The following is a 17903-nucleotide window of genomic DNA, read 5'->3' as shown; positions in this document are numbered from 1 at the left end:
TAAATTTTCCACCCCTTTTTCTCTTCTCTTCTAATACAAATGTTAGTATACTTGATGTTGTCACAGAGGTCCCTTAACCTATGCTAATTTTTTGAAAAGATTTATTTATTTTAGAGAGCGAGCGAGTGGGGAGGAGGAGCAGAGTGAGATAATCTTCAAGACTACCTGCTGAGCACAGAGCCCAACATGGGGCTCGATCTCATGACGCATAAGATAATGACCTGGGCTGAAACCAAGAGTTGGATGCTTAACTGACTGAGCCACCCAATGCTAATTTTTAAGTTTTTGTTTTTTTTTCTTTTTGCTCTTCAGCTTCCATGCTTTCTACATGCTGTTTTCCACATGCTGATCTGTTCTACATCCTCTAATCTAGTATTAATTCCTTCTAGTGTAATTTTCATTTCTGCTATTGCATTCTTTATTTGATTGGCTCTTTTTTGTATTTTCTGTTTGTTGAATTCTCAGAGTTCATCCACTTTTCTCTCAAGTCTGGTGGGCATCTTCATGACCATTACTTTGAACTCTTTGTCTGTTAGATTGCTATCTCCATTTTATGTAGTTCTTTTTCTGAAGTTTTGTCTTGTTCTTTAGCTTGGAACATATTCTTCTCACTCTGACTTTTTCTGTTTATTTCTATGAATTAGGGGATAAAGTTACTTTCCCTAGTCTTGAAGGAATCACTTTGTGTAGGAATGTCCTCTGTATAGACTGTGTATGCCTGGGGTGCTCTGTGCAGTGGGCTTCTTGGAGGGATGGTTGGAGCTAATGCAAGTATAGGCTAAAGGGTCTTCGGGCATTCTGCACTATGGCTTTCCTGACAGGGTGGCTGGAGCTAAACTGGGTGCAGCCTGGGAGTTCCTGGGACATTCCACACTGAGGGTGTCCTGGTGGGGCAGCTGGAGCTAGATGGGGATGGGCCAGCATGCTACACAAAGCAAGTGCCCTGGCAGGATGGCTGGAGCTGAAGTGAACATAGGCTGGTACATCCTAGGGCAACTTATATCAGTTTGCCCTGGTGGATGGCTGGAGCTGGGGTGGGCATGGGCTAGGGGTGTCCTAGAGTGCTTTGCATTTTTGTTGCCATGGCTAGATGGCTGGAGCCATAGTGGATGCTGTCTAGAAGTGTCCTAATATGTACATACTGGAGCAGCCCTAGTGAGATGGCTGGAGGTGGGGCAGGTGGGGGTGGGAGTTGCCTTAGGGGGATGGATGGAGCTGGTGTAGGCTGGCACCCTGGGGCTCCCAGAAACAACAGCTTGGCTAGAGGGCCTGGACCCTGCTCCTATCTGCACTATCAAAGTACAAGGGGAACTTAAACAGTGGTTCTTGCTGGCACCTCTGATTTCAGGGAGAGTTTCAGCAGTTTCCCCCACTGTTTGGTGGACATTAGTAGGATTAGTAAATGGGTCTCCTTCACTTGGAGTCTAGTTGCCCTTTAAACCACTATTCCTCCAGGTGGGCAAGTCTGCATGGCCCTCCTCAGTGCCATACCGCCCTCTGAAGTTGGTAGTGTTGGGCTCCCATCATTACTGTGCCTCTATACTTTGCTGAGGAGAAGTGGTCTAGTTGGCCCTAAGTTCTTCAGGTGGAATTGTTCCTCCATATGTTGGAGTAGATTTGTGTGTACACAAATCTACTCCAACAGTAAGTTTAGGCTTTTCCTAAGGAGGTAAGTTTAGGCTTTTCCTAAGCTGTTGTCTTGGACCCCCTCTTACCACTGAACCTTACTGATGACTCCAGGTCAGTGTTATGAACACTTGCTACAGGAGAGCACATAATCCCACTCTCCCAGGGCCTTTAAGTTGTCTCACATCTTCCTTTTATGTCAGATTCAACATGCCCCTCTCACTGTGCTTGCTGGGCCATCCTCAGCAGCTCAGCCAGCCTCCTGTCTAGCTCTTTTTTTTTTTTTTTTTAAATTCTTATTTTTTCCCTTAGCCTGCAGTGTGTCAGAAACCAAAAAACTAAGCTTTTGAGGGTTTCTATGTTAAATAAGTGTCAAACTGTATTTTGAGAAAAGAAGTTAAGGAGATTAAAGCACAACAGCTTTCCTCGAAGAAGGATGTGAAAAAATGGTGTATGATAGAGACATTTTGGACAGACATGCATTCATGAAGGAGGGTACATGTGTGGCTTCTATGCACTTCTTTCAGGTGTAGGCAGATACGTTCCCACAGGTGCATTTGAATGTTCAAGGAAACATTCCCCTCCTTTCCTACCCAAGAAGAGAACATTCCATAAGCATTTCTAGCTGACCCATGCAAAACCAAGAGATTTGAAGGAGGCAGAGAGAAAGCCATAATAAGATGCCAAAGAGAAATCAGGGTAATGGAAGGAGATGAGGAAAGTGGACATGCGAGGGATGATAACTGTAATGATCAGAACAAAGAACAAAATGAGGACAGACCCTTACTGCTTTGGAGACTGGAGTTCTTGAGTTGATTGTCCTCACCATGGGCATAGAACTTCCTGCCACAAAAGCACCCGGCCCTTTCCCCTCACTACAGTGATTCAATTAACTGGACAGGGAAATCCAGATCTCTCAGCATGTGTTTCCAAAGAGTAAACTTTACCTGTACACAATTCCTTTGGAATGAAGGAACTGTAGACCGAGAATGATTTCAGCAGCATAGAACCTGAGGGAAGGAAAATCAAAGTGGAATATGGATGCATTAATGGAATGAAAGAAAATCCCCATTTTATATATTCTCAGTGTGTACACACAACTTCTGTTTATAATTTTGTTCAGTCCCAAAAAAAGGGAGACGTCATCCATTCTGTATGTGCAACCCCAGCCCTGAGAGGATGAAATAAAGCCGGAATTTAGTCTTATCTGCACCTAGTGCTTATTCTTATACTTTAAGCTATGATTTTCCAACTTTTTTTCTAATAAAACACCCATGGACACTAAACATAATAGTGTAAGTAGTCCAAGAAAATAATTTTCCCTTTTATTTTAAACTCTGCTTAGTGCCCTTAGACCTACATGCAGGGTCATTCCACATAGATCTGAGTTGTTTATGGGCAAGAAATGTAGCCCGAGAGGTAAAGGAAGGGATATTGGAAGATGGGAGTGAGATGCTGTGCTCCATCTCCAGTGAGGACCGGCACCTGGGAGGCATTCAGAGCAGACAGCATGTCTCTGACGGCTTTCATGCCTTCCAGAGGTATGAGAAAGGCACGTTGACAATCCTTTAGCATGAAAACTGCTTGATGATTTTTCTGCTTCGCAGAAATCCCATAAAATTATCTCTGGGCACTTTGCTGATGGTTCCTGGAGGCGATGAGCTTAGTGGTATGCTAGGCAATGGCTTTGACAAAAAGTCATTTCACCCACGGGTTTCTGTAGGAGCTGGTAGGACCAGTCCATTTTTCAGCCCAGCTCAGCCTAAACCACTCAAAGTGCTCATTAGGGGTGAGTGAAAGATTACAGAGCACCAGGCAAAGAAAGCTAGTGTGTATCCATATTTTTAAGTGAGCCTCATGGCACAGTTTTCTCTTTTTCTGAAGGTCACAGCGGTTTTATTTTTGAGGAAACAGGGCCCATGGGAGGAGGAGTACCAGGGGTTTCTGTGGAACTCAGCTGTGTTACCACCTGGTAAATGCAGTCTGCCTATTTTCACTTGATGCCAGAAAAGGTGAAGATATATTCTCAAGGAGTAAATGCCTCTTCTGGTTTTGTAATACTCATGTCCCCGGAGCCAGATGCTTTACGCCTTCACATAGAGCTCCCCATTAGTTAAAGCCTTAGTTAAAAGCTTTAGTTAAAGCTTCATCCCCATGACCACCTTTTAAAGATCTGTGTTTCATCTGACTAATTCTTTTCAAAGGGCAAATATTTGCTTCTGTGTTTAGATTATCTAGAAGCATGATGTATTGGGGCAGCATCTTAAGAAACCAAGTTGTTGATTTCAAAACACAAAGAAATGAAATGAAACAGACTCCAGTTTAAACTTCACAAACTGGGAACGTTACCTTGTCTGATATGTCCCCAGGCAGTTGCCCTGACCTGGGATAGTGGCATGCTGAGTGAGGCAACAGGAAAAATGCCACATGGGAGGAATATTCTGTGGGTAAAGTAAGTACTTGATACCTGACAAGAACACTGGAAAAACCCCAAACCCTTCAGAAGGCTCTTACGTTGCTCTGGAAAGATCAAACTTGTGGCAGCTTTGGATGTGGTACATTAAGTCCCCTCCATTGAGATACTCCATCACAAAGAAGAGGTTTTCCTAGAGAAAAACAAAACCATTCCAAATTTCAGCTTTTTAAAAAAATAAGAAAACAAGGACTACTTTTTAAATGGATTTAGATTATTTCAGGGAAACCAATTCTGTCTTGATCACATATAAAAAGACGGTCCCAGTAACTTAGCTGACGTATAGCATTTCTGAACACCAAGAAGCTTGGGGCATATGGGAGGCGTACATGTATGCGTAACATTTGCTGGGATACTTGCTGCTATGATTCAGCAGGTGGGTCACAGCCTGAAGGAGGGTCCCATTGGACTTCCCCACCCAGCAGTGGGATGGTGTTGGGCACTTAGACTGTAGAAGTACTGAAATTGATGATGTGTAGGAGGGTAAAAAGAATACAGTTTGGGGCTCCAATTCCAGTTTCAGGGCTTGGAAGTGTGCATTCAACACTCAGCTGGTAGTTCTGAACATATTGTACAGGTATGGCACTGTGGCAAGACTGGGGGATGTGTGTTCCTGCCTCAGCCATGAGAGATGAAACAGTCGTGTCTTCAGGAACCTTATGATTAAGTATAGTCTTACTTCTTTCCAGTCCTGATTTCGCTTGTGAGTCACAGCTAATGAGCCAGCTCGCTGTTCCTAACAGAAGACACCATGCACGGTACTTGGGTTGGTCCCTTTGAATGGCGGCCATCCAAAGCAAGGCAGAGTGGTCTTCAGGTTGTGGTTAGAGTATCAGATGTGACTACAATTGCAATGAGCCTGAGTTCCCCCTACTGTGTGAGACCATACTTCTCCAATAAGTACTTCTATGGCATTTTGAGCATCTCGATTCTGAGTGTCCTCATGAACCACAAAATTAGTCATCCTTGAAGTGTGAAGACATTTAACATATCTGTGGATGAATTTGCTCCTGAAAGTCTCACTTGGGTGATTTTTAACAGAATTAACCTTTGAGTTTTGATGTGAGACTAACCAAGGCCCTGGGGCATATGAGGTGACGGTATTCTGGTCTGACAGTGACGTACAGCCTGACATTTCTACTGGGAAACTAAATACTGGGGCTATTATCTCAATAGTTTAGGTGTTGTCCTGCTTTTTCGGAAGTGGACCCCTGATCTAGTTTACTGGTTCCATATATCTTCAAGTGGATCCCTTTCCATTATGGACAGGCTGAAATTCTCTGCAGATAGAAGTCCTAACTTAACATTGTTATTTCACACGAAATTTGAGATTAATCATTTGTCCAATCTTCACACATCTGCTTTAGCAACAGCACATCTTTCCTTTACCTCTTATTCTTTTAAGTACTGTATGGACTTGTAACTACCCTTTAACATAAAACTATGATGACCTGTACACACACAGTGGTAGAATTGCCTAGATGCTCAGGAGAATGAAAGATACAAAAGCTTAAAGTAAGGTCATTGATAACAGTGCTCAGACAAAAAGATCCTCAAGAGTTAGGGAGCTTGCAAATTCCTATAAAAGTTGAAAATTTGGAATTTATATATTGTCAGCTAAGACTACAGGCAAGAGGCCAACCTTAACTTCTACACAACCATGGGCATAGTAGTCCCATCAGTTCTTGGGCTTCCATCAGCTCTGCACCTAGCTGTGAAGGATTGGGGGCTGAATCTGTGTGGTGAAAGAGTCCAAGATATCCCAAGGCAGTGTCATTGTTTACTCCCTTGGGCATTCCAAGAAGACACACTACCATAGTGGTTATTAATTAAATGGTAATGGAGATTTAGAGGATCTTGGATGCCATACTTATCCTATTAAAAGGTTTTGTCTCTACAATAAATCTTTTTAAACCAATCTCTTCTAATTCTCATCTTTAGGTTAAGCCAGGGACGCTGAAAAAAGCCAATCAATCCTCTTTGGTTATTTATGATGGCATTTTGCTTCAGTTGAAGTGCTTGGTTTGGGCAACTACCAGTTGGGCTGCTTATAGGGGTTTAGGGCAGTCCATGCCTGGAGGTCCAGCTTTTAGGTGGGCAGGATGGGAGAAACCAGTTATCCTGCTAGAAGGTGCTGCTCTTTTCTAGAGGGTTCTAGAAACTGGAAGTCTCAGGTAACTACTCATCCAGGGAACTGTTGGGTCCACTCTGGGCTCAATGAGATGGCTCTGTGATGAAATGAGAATAAATACATATACACACAAACCACACAGTCCTAGGGTTTGGGTTTCAAGGATCACATTCTGAAGGATAGATAAATCTTTTAAAAGTTGAATCCCAAGTTCCAGTCATAAAAAGTAAATACAAATAAAACAGACTCAGACTTCCATAAATGGCTGAAAAAAGAGTGCTCAGAAGTTGCTGTGGCAGATATCGAAGAGATTACTGCAACTTCTTTCAAGATATGTCTCCAAAGGCAAAGGAAACAAAAGCAAAAATGAACTTTTAGGACTTCATCAAAATCAAAAGCTTCTGCACAGCAAAGGAAACAGTCAACAAAACAAAGAGGCAACCCACGGAATGGGAGAAGATATTTGCAAATCACAGTACAGACAAAAGGTTGATATCCAGGATATATAAAGAACTCCTCAAACTCAACACACACAAAACAGACAATCATATCAAAAAATGGGAAGAAGATATGAACAGACACTTCTCCAATGAAGACATACAAATGGCTATCAGACACATGAAAAAATGTTCATCATCACTAGCCATCAGGGAGATTCAAATTAAAACCACATTGAGATACCCCCTTACACCACTTAGAATGGCCAAAATTAGCAAGACAGGAAACAACATGTGTTGGAGGGGATGTGGAGAAAGGGGAACCCTCTTACACTGTTGGTGGGAATGCAAGTTGGTGCAGCCACTTTGGAGAACAGTGTGGAGATTCCTCAAGATATTAAAATTAGAGCTTCCCTATGACCCTGCAATTGCACTACTGGGTATTTACCCCAGAGATACAGATGTAGTGAAAAGAAGGGCCATCTGTACCCCAATGTTTATAGCAGCAATGGCCACGGTCGCCAAACTGTGGAAAGAACAAAGATGCCCTTCAATGGACGAATGGATAAGGAAGATGTGGTCCATATACACTATGGAGTATTATGCCTCCATCAGAAAGGATGAATACCCAACTTTTGTAGCAACATGGACGGGACTGGAAGAGATGATGCTGAGTGAAATAAGTCAAGCAGAGAGTCAATTATCATATGGTTTCACTTATTTGTGGAGCATAACAAATAGCATGGAGGATGTGGGGAGTTAGGAGAAGGGAGTTGAGGGAAATTGGAAGTGGAGGTGAACAGTGAGAGACTATGGACTCTGAAAACAATCTGAAGGGTTTGAAGAGGTGGGGGGGGTGGGAGGTTGGGGGAACCAGGTGGTGGGTATTAGGGCACAGATTGAATGGAGCACTGGGTGTGGTACAAAAACTGTTATGTTGAAAATAAATTTAAAAAATGATTAATAAAAAAAAAGAGTGCTCAGAGCTGAAGGTGACCTACCGCTAACCTGGAACCCTATAGGATCACTCTCAAAAAGAGAAGTCTGCCCACTGAAAAGACTCCACATTGGCTCAGACAGAACTAAACCCAGAAGGACAAGACTCAGGGTAATGGTCAAGACCAGAAGCTTTGTCTTTACTGGGAGCTGAGTTCATAGTTCCTTTATTTGTGACTTTGGAGAAGTTAACCTCTCCTAAACCTCATCTTTACTTATTTGCAAAATGGAGGAACAATCCCACTTCATAGGGTTATCATGAGTATTACATGAGTTGATATAGGTAGAAAGCTGGTTCAGGGTTAGCCCTCAGCATGCACTTGATGATTGGTAGCTGTTGTTATAGGAAACAATTTGAAAAGCCAGTTAAAAAACCCCAGCAGATCAGAAGAACTAACTAGAGATTCCATGTTCATAAATAGGAATACAAGATTATCAAGATGTCTGTTCTTTCGAATTTGACCTATAGATTTAGTGAAATCCCAATCAAAATCCCAGTGAGTTATTCTGTGAATACCTAAAAACTGATTCTAAAGTTTACACAGACAGTCAAAAGACCCCAAATGGACAAAAAATTTTATGAAGGAGAAGAACAATGTTGAAGGACTGACACTATTCCTCTTGAAGACTTACCATAAAGCCACAGTAATCAAGACAGTGTGGTATTGGCAAAAGAATAGATAAGTAGATCAATGGAACAAAACCGAATCCAGAAATAGACCTCACAAATATAGTCAACTGACCTTTGAAAAAGAAGCAAAAGCAATACAACAGAGCAAAGACAGTCTCTTCAAGAAATGGTGGACATCTATATAAGCAATTCCACCTTTCTTAATTTTCATTATGTCTTACAGGAAGTACTAACATGATGTCCAAAACCAAACAATAGCAGATACTTCTCAGAAAAAGGACCTACATGGTCCTGGGGCTCTCGAAACAAAGAGGAAAGCAGGAGGCTAGGTCTCCTCCAGTGGTGTCCTCTCTGTTCTGGTGACAAGCTGAGAGAAAATGCAAAGCAGACTGCTGAGGAAGGATGTGGGCTTGTGAACCACACACAACAGTGTGGAACTCTCTTAATGCTTAGTAATACACGTTAACTGAAGCACGTGATTCTTTTGCGGAGGGAGACTTGACATTGTGAGGGTGTTGGGGGATGGGGTGCTCCAATCTGCCCTGGTCTTAGACTCTGTCAGCAGCTCCTGGCACAGCAACCATGGAGTAGAAATTCTTGTCTCTGTGCCATCACTGACAGTCTGTGTGACCCGGAAATCATGCCATCCCAGGCCTCGGTCTTTCAACCTCTGAGACACGAGGGATATCGACCAAACTCCTCTTTAGTGGCCTCAGCACCCCCTGATTTTCACCATACATTTAATTTTTTTTTTCCTTTGGGGATAAAGATGACTTAACCTACTGAGTACATAAGATCCATGGAGTTCCTCCCTGATGGCAAAATGCATTTAAGAGGATGGGAGGCTTGCAAAATTCTTATGAGAAGTCCTTGTCTGGAAACAATGCATATTTGAAATAAAATTAAAGAATAGAGGTGAGCTTCCCTTGGAACTCTTCTCAAAGGAGGTAAGCATTATGGCCCACCATGACACCCCAAAGAAGGCTCTAGAATAGTGGTCAGATGACTTCTTCCCATTTAAGTAGTCTCCTGGTTATGCTCCTAGAACATGGCTATTGGTTGGGGGCAGATACCTCTGTGTCCCATGGGTTAGAATGGGTTAGGATGTGTCTTAACACTGTTTTGAGCAGACATTGAGTGGCAAGACAATAACTTTTTGATTGTTCTATTTTGTTTCTGAATCGTGTATTTTAGTGTCTTAGAACTCAAGCAGGCTTGCTTAAAGAAGAACGTCTGTGACTTTGGAAAAGAATAGAAACAATGGAGTCGAGTCTGACAACCTATAGGGATATTGTCCCCAGTGTAATCAGTGAATTTTTTCTTGTGTATGTAGGTGGCAAAAACATAAAATTCTGTCAAGTACTCCTTGGAAAAGTGAAATTTACAAAAGAAAATTTGCCTTGCGTTCCCTGCAGGAGGAAACATGCTGAGGGTCTTGTAAGCTCTGTTGGTATGAACTCGAACAGACTGATTTGTAAAAAAGAGTATTCAGTAAGCCTTCCTGGTCTTTAGAGTGAGTTCTCCAAGTGTCCTTCCTTCATCCACTGATTTTATTAGTGAAACAATAAAAACACTGAGCATATTTCCATCCTCTCAGTAAAGTAAGTTTAGCTGGGGTTTGACAGTACAATGACATTATAGCCACTAGAAGAAGAGCTGCCTTGAATAGTCCTGAAGAACCTCTAGCTAACAAGAAAGTATTTGACATACCATTCAATAACCTTTACCAATGCTCAGTTTATAAATATACCTATGGCATACATGCTGTTCTGTATGCCAGACTATAAAAATGAGAGGGACAGTTATATATTGTTTTACTGTGATTTTCTGACAACTGAACATAGTTATTGATGTTTTTACTCTTATTGGAAGTTCTGTAGCTCTTTTTTTTTTTGGTGATTTAAAAAATGGTATTTATTATATTCTAAAATCACTTAAATAATATATATTAAGTACTTTCAAAAATTCAAAATAACCTAGCATTTTGCAAAGAATTCTGTGTCTTTGGGTACAAAAGTACTGGGCTTTCCAGTTCCTACAAATATCTTTCATTACTTGGCTGATGGAACACTATACTTGGTTCTCTCTCCTATGTTCTTACAAAATATGAGACTGCTGTAGGGAGGCTCTAATATCTAAATACCTTTATATTTAGACCATTCTGGTCTGAATTTAAGACATTGCCTTTGAACCTCTACCTTTGTGTCTCCCATCATTTTTACTTACGCCCTCGATGTGCTGAGTCTTAACTCATATTATAAGTGGACATACCATCCCCTTCAGAGTGTGAACGACCTCAGAAGTTTTTACTTCCACTTACTGTCCCCCCAGAAGCAAGGTTTTAGTTGAGAATTACAACCTGGGAAAGTTGCCTTTCTGACATCCCCAGCTCTGTGGTCATGCAGAAATGGGAGGGGTTTCCTGTCTGGAAGAATACAGAGCTGGGGGCAGAGCAACCTGAGCCACGTCCTCGGAAGGAGCACCCCAAGTGGGGGTGGAGCTTGCTTCCGGTTGGCACAAGTGTGGGGCACACTGGGTGGTGGGCTCACCTGTATACTTACATCTTATCAGTTTGGTCACCCCAACACTCAACTTCCTAGTTATGCATGTAGTTTGGAAGGGAATCTGGAGTATTGTATCTATTGCTTTCTTCTATACTGAGCTATATATTCGAACATCCTACAACAACAGGCTTATTTCCTTTTTCATTAAGGACACATCCTCAAACCCAACAGATAATCATATGTGTGCATTTTATATCTAACTAGGGAGTGTGTGTGGTGGGGGGGGGGGAGAAATTCCTTTCTACAGACCAGCAAACTCATTCATTAGGGCTTTAAACTCTAATTAGTAAAATTCACTGCCTTTAATAGACCTATTAGTACATTTCAGAAATAATGTGCCTGAATTTCTAGAGGTCTGTATCTTGCAACGGGAACTCAGGCTCAGTTGGTATTTACTGGCTTAATTGTCCCACGGGGTCTTTTTGCATTAACTAACAAATTATTTCCTTTCATGACAAAGTACAAACAGAACTCCATTTCGTGAATTTTAAAATTGTTTCCCGTGATAGGATTAGGTCTCTAATGAGAAGCCCTAAAGCAGTTAGGCCTATGGACCTCACCACTTGAACTGCCTGAGTTTAAATCCTGGCTCCCTGCTTAACAGGTGTTTCACCTTTGATGTGTTGCCTATCCCTTAAAGATCACCTCATTTTTTTTATCTGTAAAATGGGGATAAGAACAGTATCTACTTTATGGGGGTTGCTATGAAGAGTAAATGAGCCAGAACGGGTAAGGTGGCTACAACATGGACCAGCACACAGGGAGTGCTCTATGAATGTCCGCTGTTAGTACACTTACAATGGTAGCTATTGTATATGTATGGTACATGTGCATAGGCATGTTGAGACATATATTCACAAGCACAAAACGACCTCTTAAAGACCAAGTTCTAAAATAAAAGGATAGTTTTAAGCAATATATAGTTTTGATATGAAATGACCTAATTTGCTGAAGATTTGTCACTAAATCATTAATACTGGATTTAAACTATTTGGTCAGTCACTAGTTACTAAAAAAAGATGTAAAAAGAAGATAAAAATACTCAAAAATCCTATTTCTGAGTGCCTCTGAGTGCTCTAATTTGGAACGACTCTCTCCTTTTTATAGTACTTTTATGTATTTTCCAATTTCTAATGTATTTTTATACATTATAATTTTATAATTAGGGAAAATTTTGTAATTTTTATAATTAGGGAACATTTTATATTTTTTCTAAATTTTATAATTTTATAAAATTTTATAATTAGGGAAAATATTAATATGACTTAGAAATTATAAGTGGGTGATTTTTTTTTTCTATCATCTTATATTTATATGGTATATATTCTCAACATTTGTCCAGGGGGCTTGCTAATCCTGTTCGGATTTAAGCTACTGAATGATTCTCCAAAAGTACAAGGAGTGGCTAGAGCCTTGTACTCTAGCCTGTGTATCAATTTCAGAGAGGCCTGGAATAAGTCTGGTTCGCTGATAAAATGAGTATTGCTATTTGTAAGGCTGGCATGGACTTTAGATTAAGTGATGTCAAGCGAGAGGCTTTTTTTTTTTTTTTTGGAGGTCACCTAAATTGAAACTGGAAGGCTTAAACATTCTGACAAAAGTGTGGCCACCCACAGGGCAGTCGAGTCTTCTGATTAGATACTTTTAAAGTCCTTTCTAATCAAATAATATCAATAGACTCATTCTTTCAAAAGACTCAAAACTGAAAAGACCTAAAAAAGGAAACATTGTTAAAAGAGAAATCTGTAGTCACCATATGAAAGAAAGTTGATTGCGTACAAGATTAAGGTGGGATTTCATAAAACCAGTTGTGTAATTCCCATGGGGCTGTTTGCAGACACAGATGTCATTTAGCAAAGTTAAGAGTCCTAGGGCTTTCAAAACACATCCTTTTAAAATATTAGCGTATGCTTTAAACATTGACATTTTGTGAATGAAAATTCTAGAATTAGTGAAGGAGGGATTCCAAAAGTTACGCTAATATAATGTGCCTTCTATACGGCCTTAAGAATGACCATAATTCTTTTTATTAAGAGCATGAAAATGAAGAACCTGGGAAATTATTTAGAGATGACTACTATTCAATGTAGCCAAATACTAAGTAAATAAGAGAACAGTTGCCAAATGTGCAGATGTTCTTAGATGAATGTAGACTTTATAGCATTAAAGACATTAATAATCTTATCAAACCAGTAATAACTTTGAAAATAAATGGAGAACTTTGCAAATACCACGCAAATGAGGTGAGGAATATAGACTTCATTTCCAGGAAAAGGAGGAAAAGAACCATCGTAGTCCTTTTTCCTAGCTTTTTTTCCTTCAAAGACTAGTAAGTTAATGTCATAAACTGTATACAAGAGAGGACTTGCAATGTCTGAAGAAATACAACTGGAATATTTATTACAAAGTATACCAGTACCTCCTTCAGAGTATCCTGTGTTAAGTCCTTAGTAAATGCTGTAATATGCAAGATCATAGTGTAACAGGATGGAAATTGAAGAATGGAATTAAACTCTTTGGGATATACCGTGATAGAGCTCATGGAAGGAGCTGGGAGGTGTATCCTGGAGAACAAAGAAGAGCTTGTCCAAACTAAAATGAAATAATACACCTAAAGTATTTAGCTCTGTGCTTGGAATAGTATAAGAACTCATCACATATTATGTATATTGTCATTATTTATCACCTAGGGAATAAAAACATTAATCTGTATTATAGTCAGAGCAAGGATGGCCCCAACATTTGCAAGGTCTGGAGCAAGGGTACAAGTGGATGCCAATACCATACGTATAAAAATTTAAGTGTTGGGGCGCCTCAGTGGCTCAGCAGGTTAAGCCTCTGTCTTCGGCTCAGATCATGATCTCAGGGTCCTGGGATTGAGCCCTGCATTGGGCTCTCTGCTCAGCAGAGCCTGCTTCCCTTCCCCTCTCTCTCTGCCTGCCTCTATGCCTACTTGTGATCTCTGTCAAATAAATAAATAAAATATTTAAAAAAAATTTAAGTGTTAAAAATCAAGTTTATCAACTATTGCATTAAATATATTTTATATTTCTATACATACATACAGAGAGTGCTAAAGAGAGAGCAAGCTAGAGAGCCCCCCCTCTGTTGCTTGTGTCTAAGGCTTAAGTCATGAAAAGGATAATTCTGTAATAAAATGAGTTGTGGGGGCACCTGGGTGGCTCAGTGGGTTAAGCCTCTGCCTTCGGCTCAGGTCATGATCTCAGGGTCCTGGGATCGAGTCCTGCATTGGGCTCTCTGCTTGGCAGGGAGCCTGCTTCCTCCTCTCTCTCTGCCTGCCTCTCTGCCTACGTGTGATCTCTGTCAAAAAAAAAAAAAAAAAAAAAAAAAAAAAAAAACCAACAAAACAACTTTAAAATGAGTTGTGAGTCAGATTTGGTGTTTAGGCACCTTGAAATCTCAATTTTTCTAATTTTGGATTGATACTATCTAGAAAAGAACACTGACATGTGATCAGCTAGGCTGACTCTTGGATTTCCATTTCCTTCACTGCAAAATGGGGGAAGCTGCTGACCCCAAAATTTCAACTCCTATGCTTAAAAAACTTCTAAAAATATATCGATATAATTAACAAACAATATTATACTAGTTTCAGGTGTATAATACAGTGATTCGGCATTTGTATACATTGGGAAATGGTTACCACAATAAGTCTAATTACTGTCTGTCACTTTACAAAGTTTATACACTACTACAGACCATAGTCCTCTTGCTGTACATTACATCTTCATTACTTTATTTTATAGCTAGAAGTTTGTAGTCCTTAATTCCCTTCACCTATTTCACCCCCAACCCCCTCCCGGAGTTCTGGCAACCACCAACCCATTCTCTGTATCCATAAGTCTGGGTTTTGTTTTCTTTGTTTTGTTTTTTAGATTGCACATAAAAGTAAAATCATGTGATGTTTGTCTTTCTCTGACTTATTTTACTTAGCATGATACACTCAAGGTCCATACATGTTGTTGTAAATGTTAAGATTTTATTTTTTGCAGCCGAGTGGTATTCCATTACACATACACACACACACACACACGCATATCTTCTTTATCCATGTAGCCATTGATGGCAACTTAGGTTATTTCCATGTGTTGGCTATTATAAATAATGTTGCATTAACATAGGAGTGCATAGATCTTTTCAAATTAGTGTTTTCATTTTCTTTGGATCAACAGCCAAAAGTGAAATTACTGGACCACGTGGCAGTTCTATTTTTAGATTTGTGAGGAACTACCATACGGTTTGGCATAATGGCTGCACCATTGACGTTCCCACCAAGAGTGCACAGTGGTTCCCTTTCTCCACATCCTTGCCAACTGTTGTTATTTTTGACTTTTTATAATAGCCATTCAGGCAGGTGTCAGGTGATATCTCATTGTGGCTTTGATCTGCATTTCCTTGATGAGTAGTGTTTAAACACATTTCATAGGTCTGTTGGCCATTTGTATGTCTTAATTGAAGAAACGTCTATTCAGGTCCTCTGCCCATTTTTCAATTGGTTATTTTTTTTATATCGAATTGTATCTGTTCTTATATTTTGGATACTAAGCCTTTATTTGTTATCATTTATAAATATCTTCTATCAGTAGAACCCCTTCAGTTAGTTGCCTTTTCTTTATGGTTTCCTTTCTGTACAAAAGCTTTTTAGTTTGAAGGTGTCTCATTTATTTTTGTGCTTATTGCCTTATCTGAGGACACAAAAGAATGTCACTTAGACTAATGTCCAAGAGCTTACTGCCTATGTTTTCTTCTAGGAGTTTTACCATTTTGACTTTATTTTTGTGTCTGGTGTAACAAAGTCCAGTTCATTCTTCTGCATGTGACTGTCCAGTTTTCCCAACGTCATTTAATGAAGAGATTCTTTTCCCCATCGTATGTTCTAGCCCCCTTTGCCAAAGATTGACTGTAAAAGCATGAGTTTGTTGTTGGACTCTCTATTTTTATTCTGTTCTATTGGGTCTATGTATGTGTTTTTGAGTCAATATTATTCTGTTTCATTACAAGACTTTGTAGTATACTTTGAATTTAAGGAGCATGATACCATCAGGTTTGTTGTTCTTTCGCCAGAATGTTTTGGTCCTTTGAGTTCTTCTGTGATTTTATACAAATAAAAATTTTTTTTTGTTCTAGTTCTATGAAAAATGCCATTGGTATTTCGGTAGGGATCGCACCAAATCTGTAGATTGCTTTGGGTAGTATGTATGTTTTAAAAGTATTAATTCTTCTAATCCATAAGTACTGAATACCTTTCTATTTGATTCTTCTTCAGTTTCTTTTATCAAGGTCTTAGATTTTTCATAGTACAGGTCTTTCACCTTCTTGGTTAAATTTATTCCTAGTATTTTATTCTTAATGATTCCATTTACAATTGCATCATTGTCTTAATTTCTCTTTCTGCTACTTCATTATTGATACACAGAAATGCAACAGATTTCTGTATATTAATTTTGTATCTACAACTTTACTAAATTATGATAGTTTTCTGGTGGAGTCTTTAGGGCTTTTTATTTATATATAGTATCATGTTATCTGAAAATGGTTTTAATTCTCCAATTTGAATGCTTTTTACATCATTTGCTTGTTGTGGCTAGAACTTCCCATAACAGGTTGAATAAAGGTGGTAAGAGTGGACATTGTTGTCTTTTTCCCAGAGTAAAAAGGTTTACCTTTTCACTGTTGAATATGAGCTGTGAGTGTGCCATTCACAGCTTTATTATGTTATGTTATTATGTTATGTTCCTTTATTATGTTATGTTCCTTCCATAACCACTTTGTTGAGTGTTGGCTCTTCTCCCTGGTGTCTCACATCAGGCACCTTGGTCCCTGGGATCCAAACCAATCTCTTGGTTCTTTGGGGAAAGTAGCTCTCTAGTGAGATCCCTATTGCGTGTTGCTGCCCTAAGGGTGGGGTTTTGTGAGACTGTCTCTGCCTCTCCTTTAGGTCTCAGCATGGTCCTTGTATCCTTTCTCATGGTGAGCACCTCATCTAGTTTTCATATATTCTTCAGGGGGAAAGGATTCCTATGTAGCTGTGGATTTTGTCTGTGCATGGGAGGATGTGAATTCAGGATCTTCATAAGATGCCATCTTAGACCCCTTCCCCAATGCCTTGTTTTTTTTTTTTTTTTAATTTATTTTTTTCAGTGTAACAGTATTCATTATTTTTGCACCACACCCAGTGCTCCATGCAATCCCCCAATGCCTCGTTAATTGAAAGCCGCTTTAATAATGCTTTATCTATTGAGTCTATCAATCTAAGAAAAACAAATGAGCACAGACAACCAAGATGTTCCCCGGCAAGTGAATATATAAACAAGCGGTAGTGCATCCAGACAACGGAATATAATTCAGCGGTGACATGAGCTGGTACACCACTAAAAGACATGGAGGCACTTTACATGCATATAACTAAGTGGCAGAAGCCTATGTGAAAAGGCTGTAATACCGAATGATTCCAACTACATGACATTTTGGAAAAGGCAAAACTATGGAGACGGTAAAGAGATCAGTGGTTGCCAGGAGTGAAGGGAAGATTTTTAGAGCAGTGAAATGATTCTGTATGATCCTGCAATAGTGGATATATGTCATACATTTATCAAAACCTATATGATGTTCAATACAAAAAGTAACCCTGATATAAACTACGGACTTTAGTTAATAATAACAATGTATTAGTATTGACTCTTTGGTTGCAACAAATGTACCACACTAAAGCAAGATTTAAACACAGAAACTCTGGGGACTGCCAGGGAGGGATGGGACTGTCTACTTTCCACTCAGTTTTTCTGTAAACCTAAGTCTGCTCTAAAAACATAGTCTATTAATTAAAAAAAAAAAAAGGTAGCTCTAGGCTAGCCAGTACATTCGAAGTGATGCTAATATATAAGACTAGAAAAAAACATGCTTAAGATTCATCCTCATGTGGAATTTGTACAAATATCAATAAAATAATGGCTAAAGAATATGGAGACTAATAAAATTCTAAATTCTTATAGAGTTTATGTGTCCTATAACGGTAGAAATTTAT

At 39.6% G+C, this 17903-nt stretch overlaps 1 protein-coding gene across 6 annotated transcripts in view; it reads right to left on the bottom strand.

Moving 5' to 3' along the window:
* The window catches only part of PRKCQ (protein kinase C theta), a 173815-nt gene that overhangs the window by 33537 nt on the left and 122375 nt on the right, over positions 1-17903 (bottom strand). For all 6 annotated transcript variants that reach the window (XM_032881635.1, XM_032881637.1, XM_032881636.1 and 3 more), the window contains 2 exons: positions 4141-4232; positions 2574-2636 (listed from right to left, as the gene is read on the bottom strand). In XM_032881635.1, the coding sequence (XP_032737526.1) occupies positions 2574-2636; positions 4141-4232 (155 nt within the window). The remainder of the gene's footprint in view (positions 1-2573; positions 2637-4140; positions 4233-17903) is intronic.

This window comes from Lontra canadensis, unplaced genomic scaffold (genome assembly GCF_010015895.1).
Source record: "Lontra canadensis isolate GAN:19392208 unplaced genomic scaffold, GSC_riverotter_1.0 scaffold76, whole genome shotgun sequence".
Classification (NCBI taxonomy): domain Eukaryota; kingdom Metazoa; phylum Chordata; class Mammalia; order Carnivora; family Mustelidae; genus Lontra; species Lontra canadensis.
This window is presented reverse-complemented; position numbering and strand designations above follow the sequence as displayed.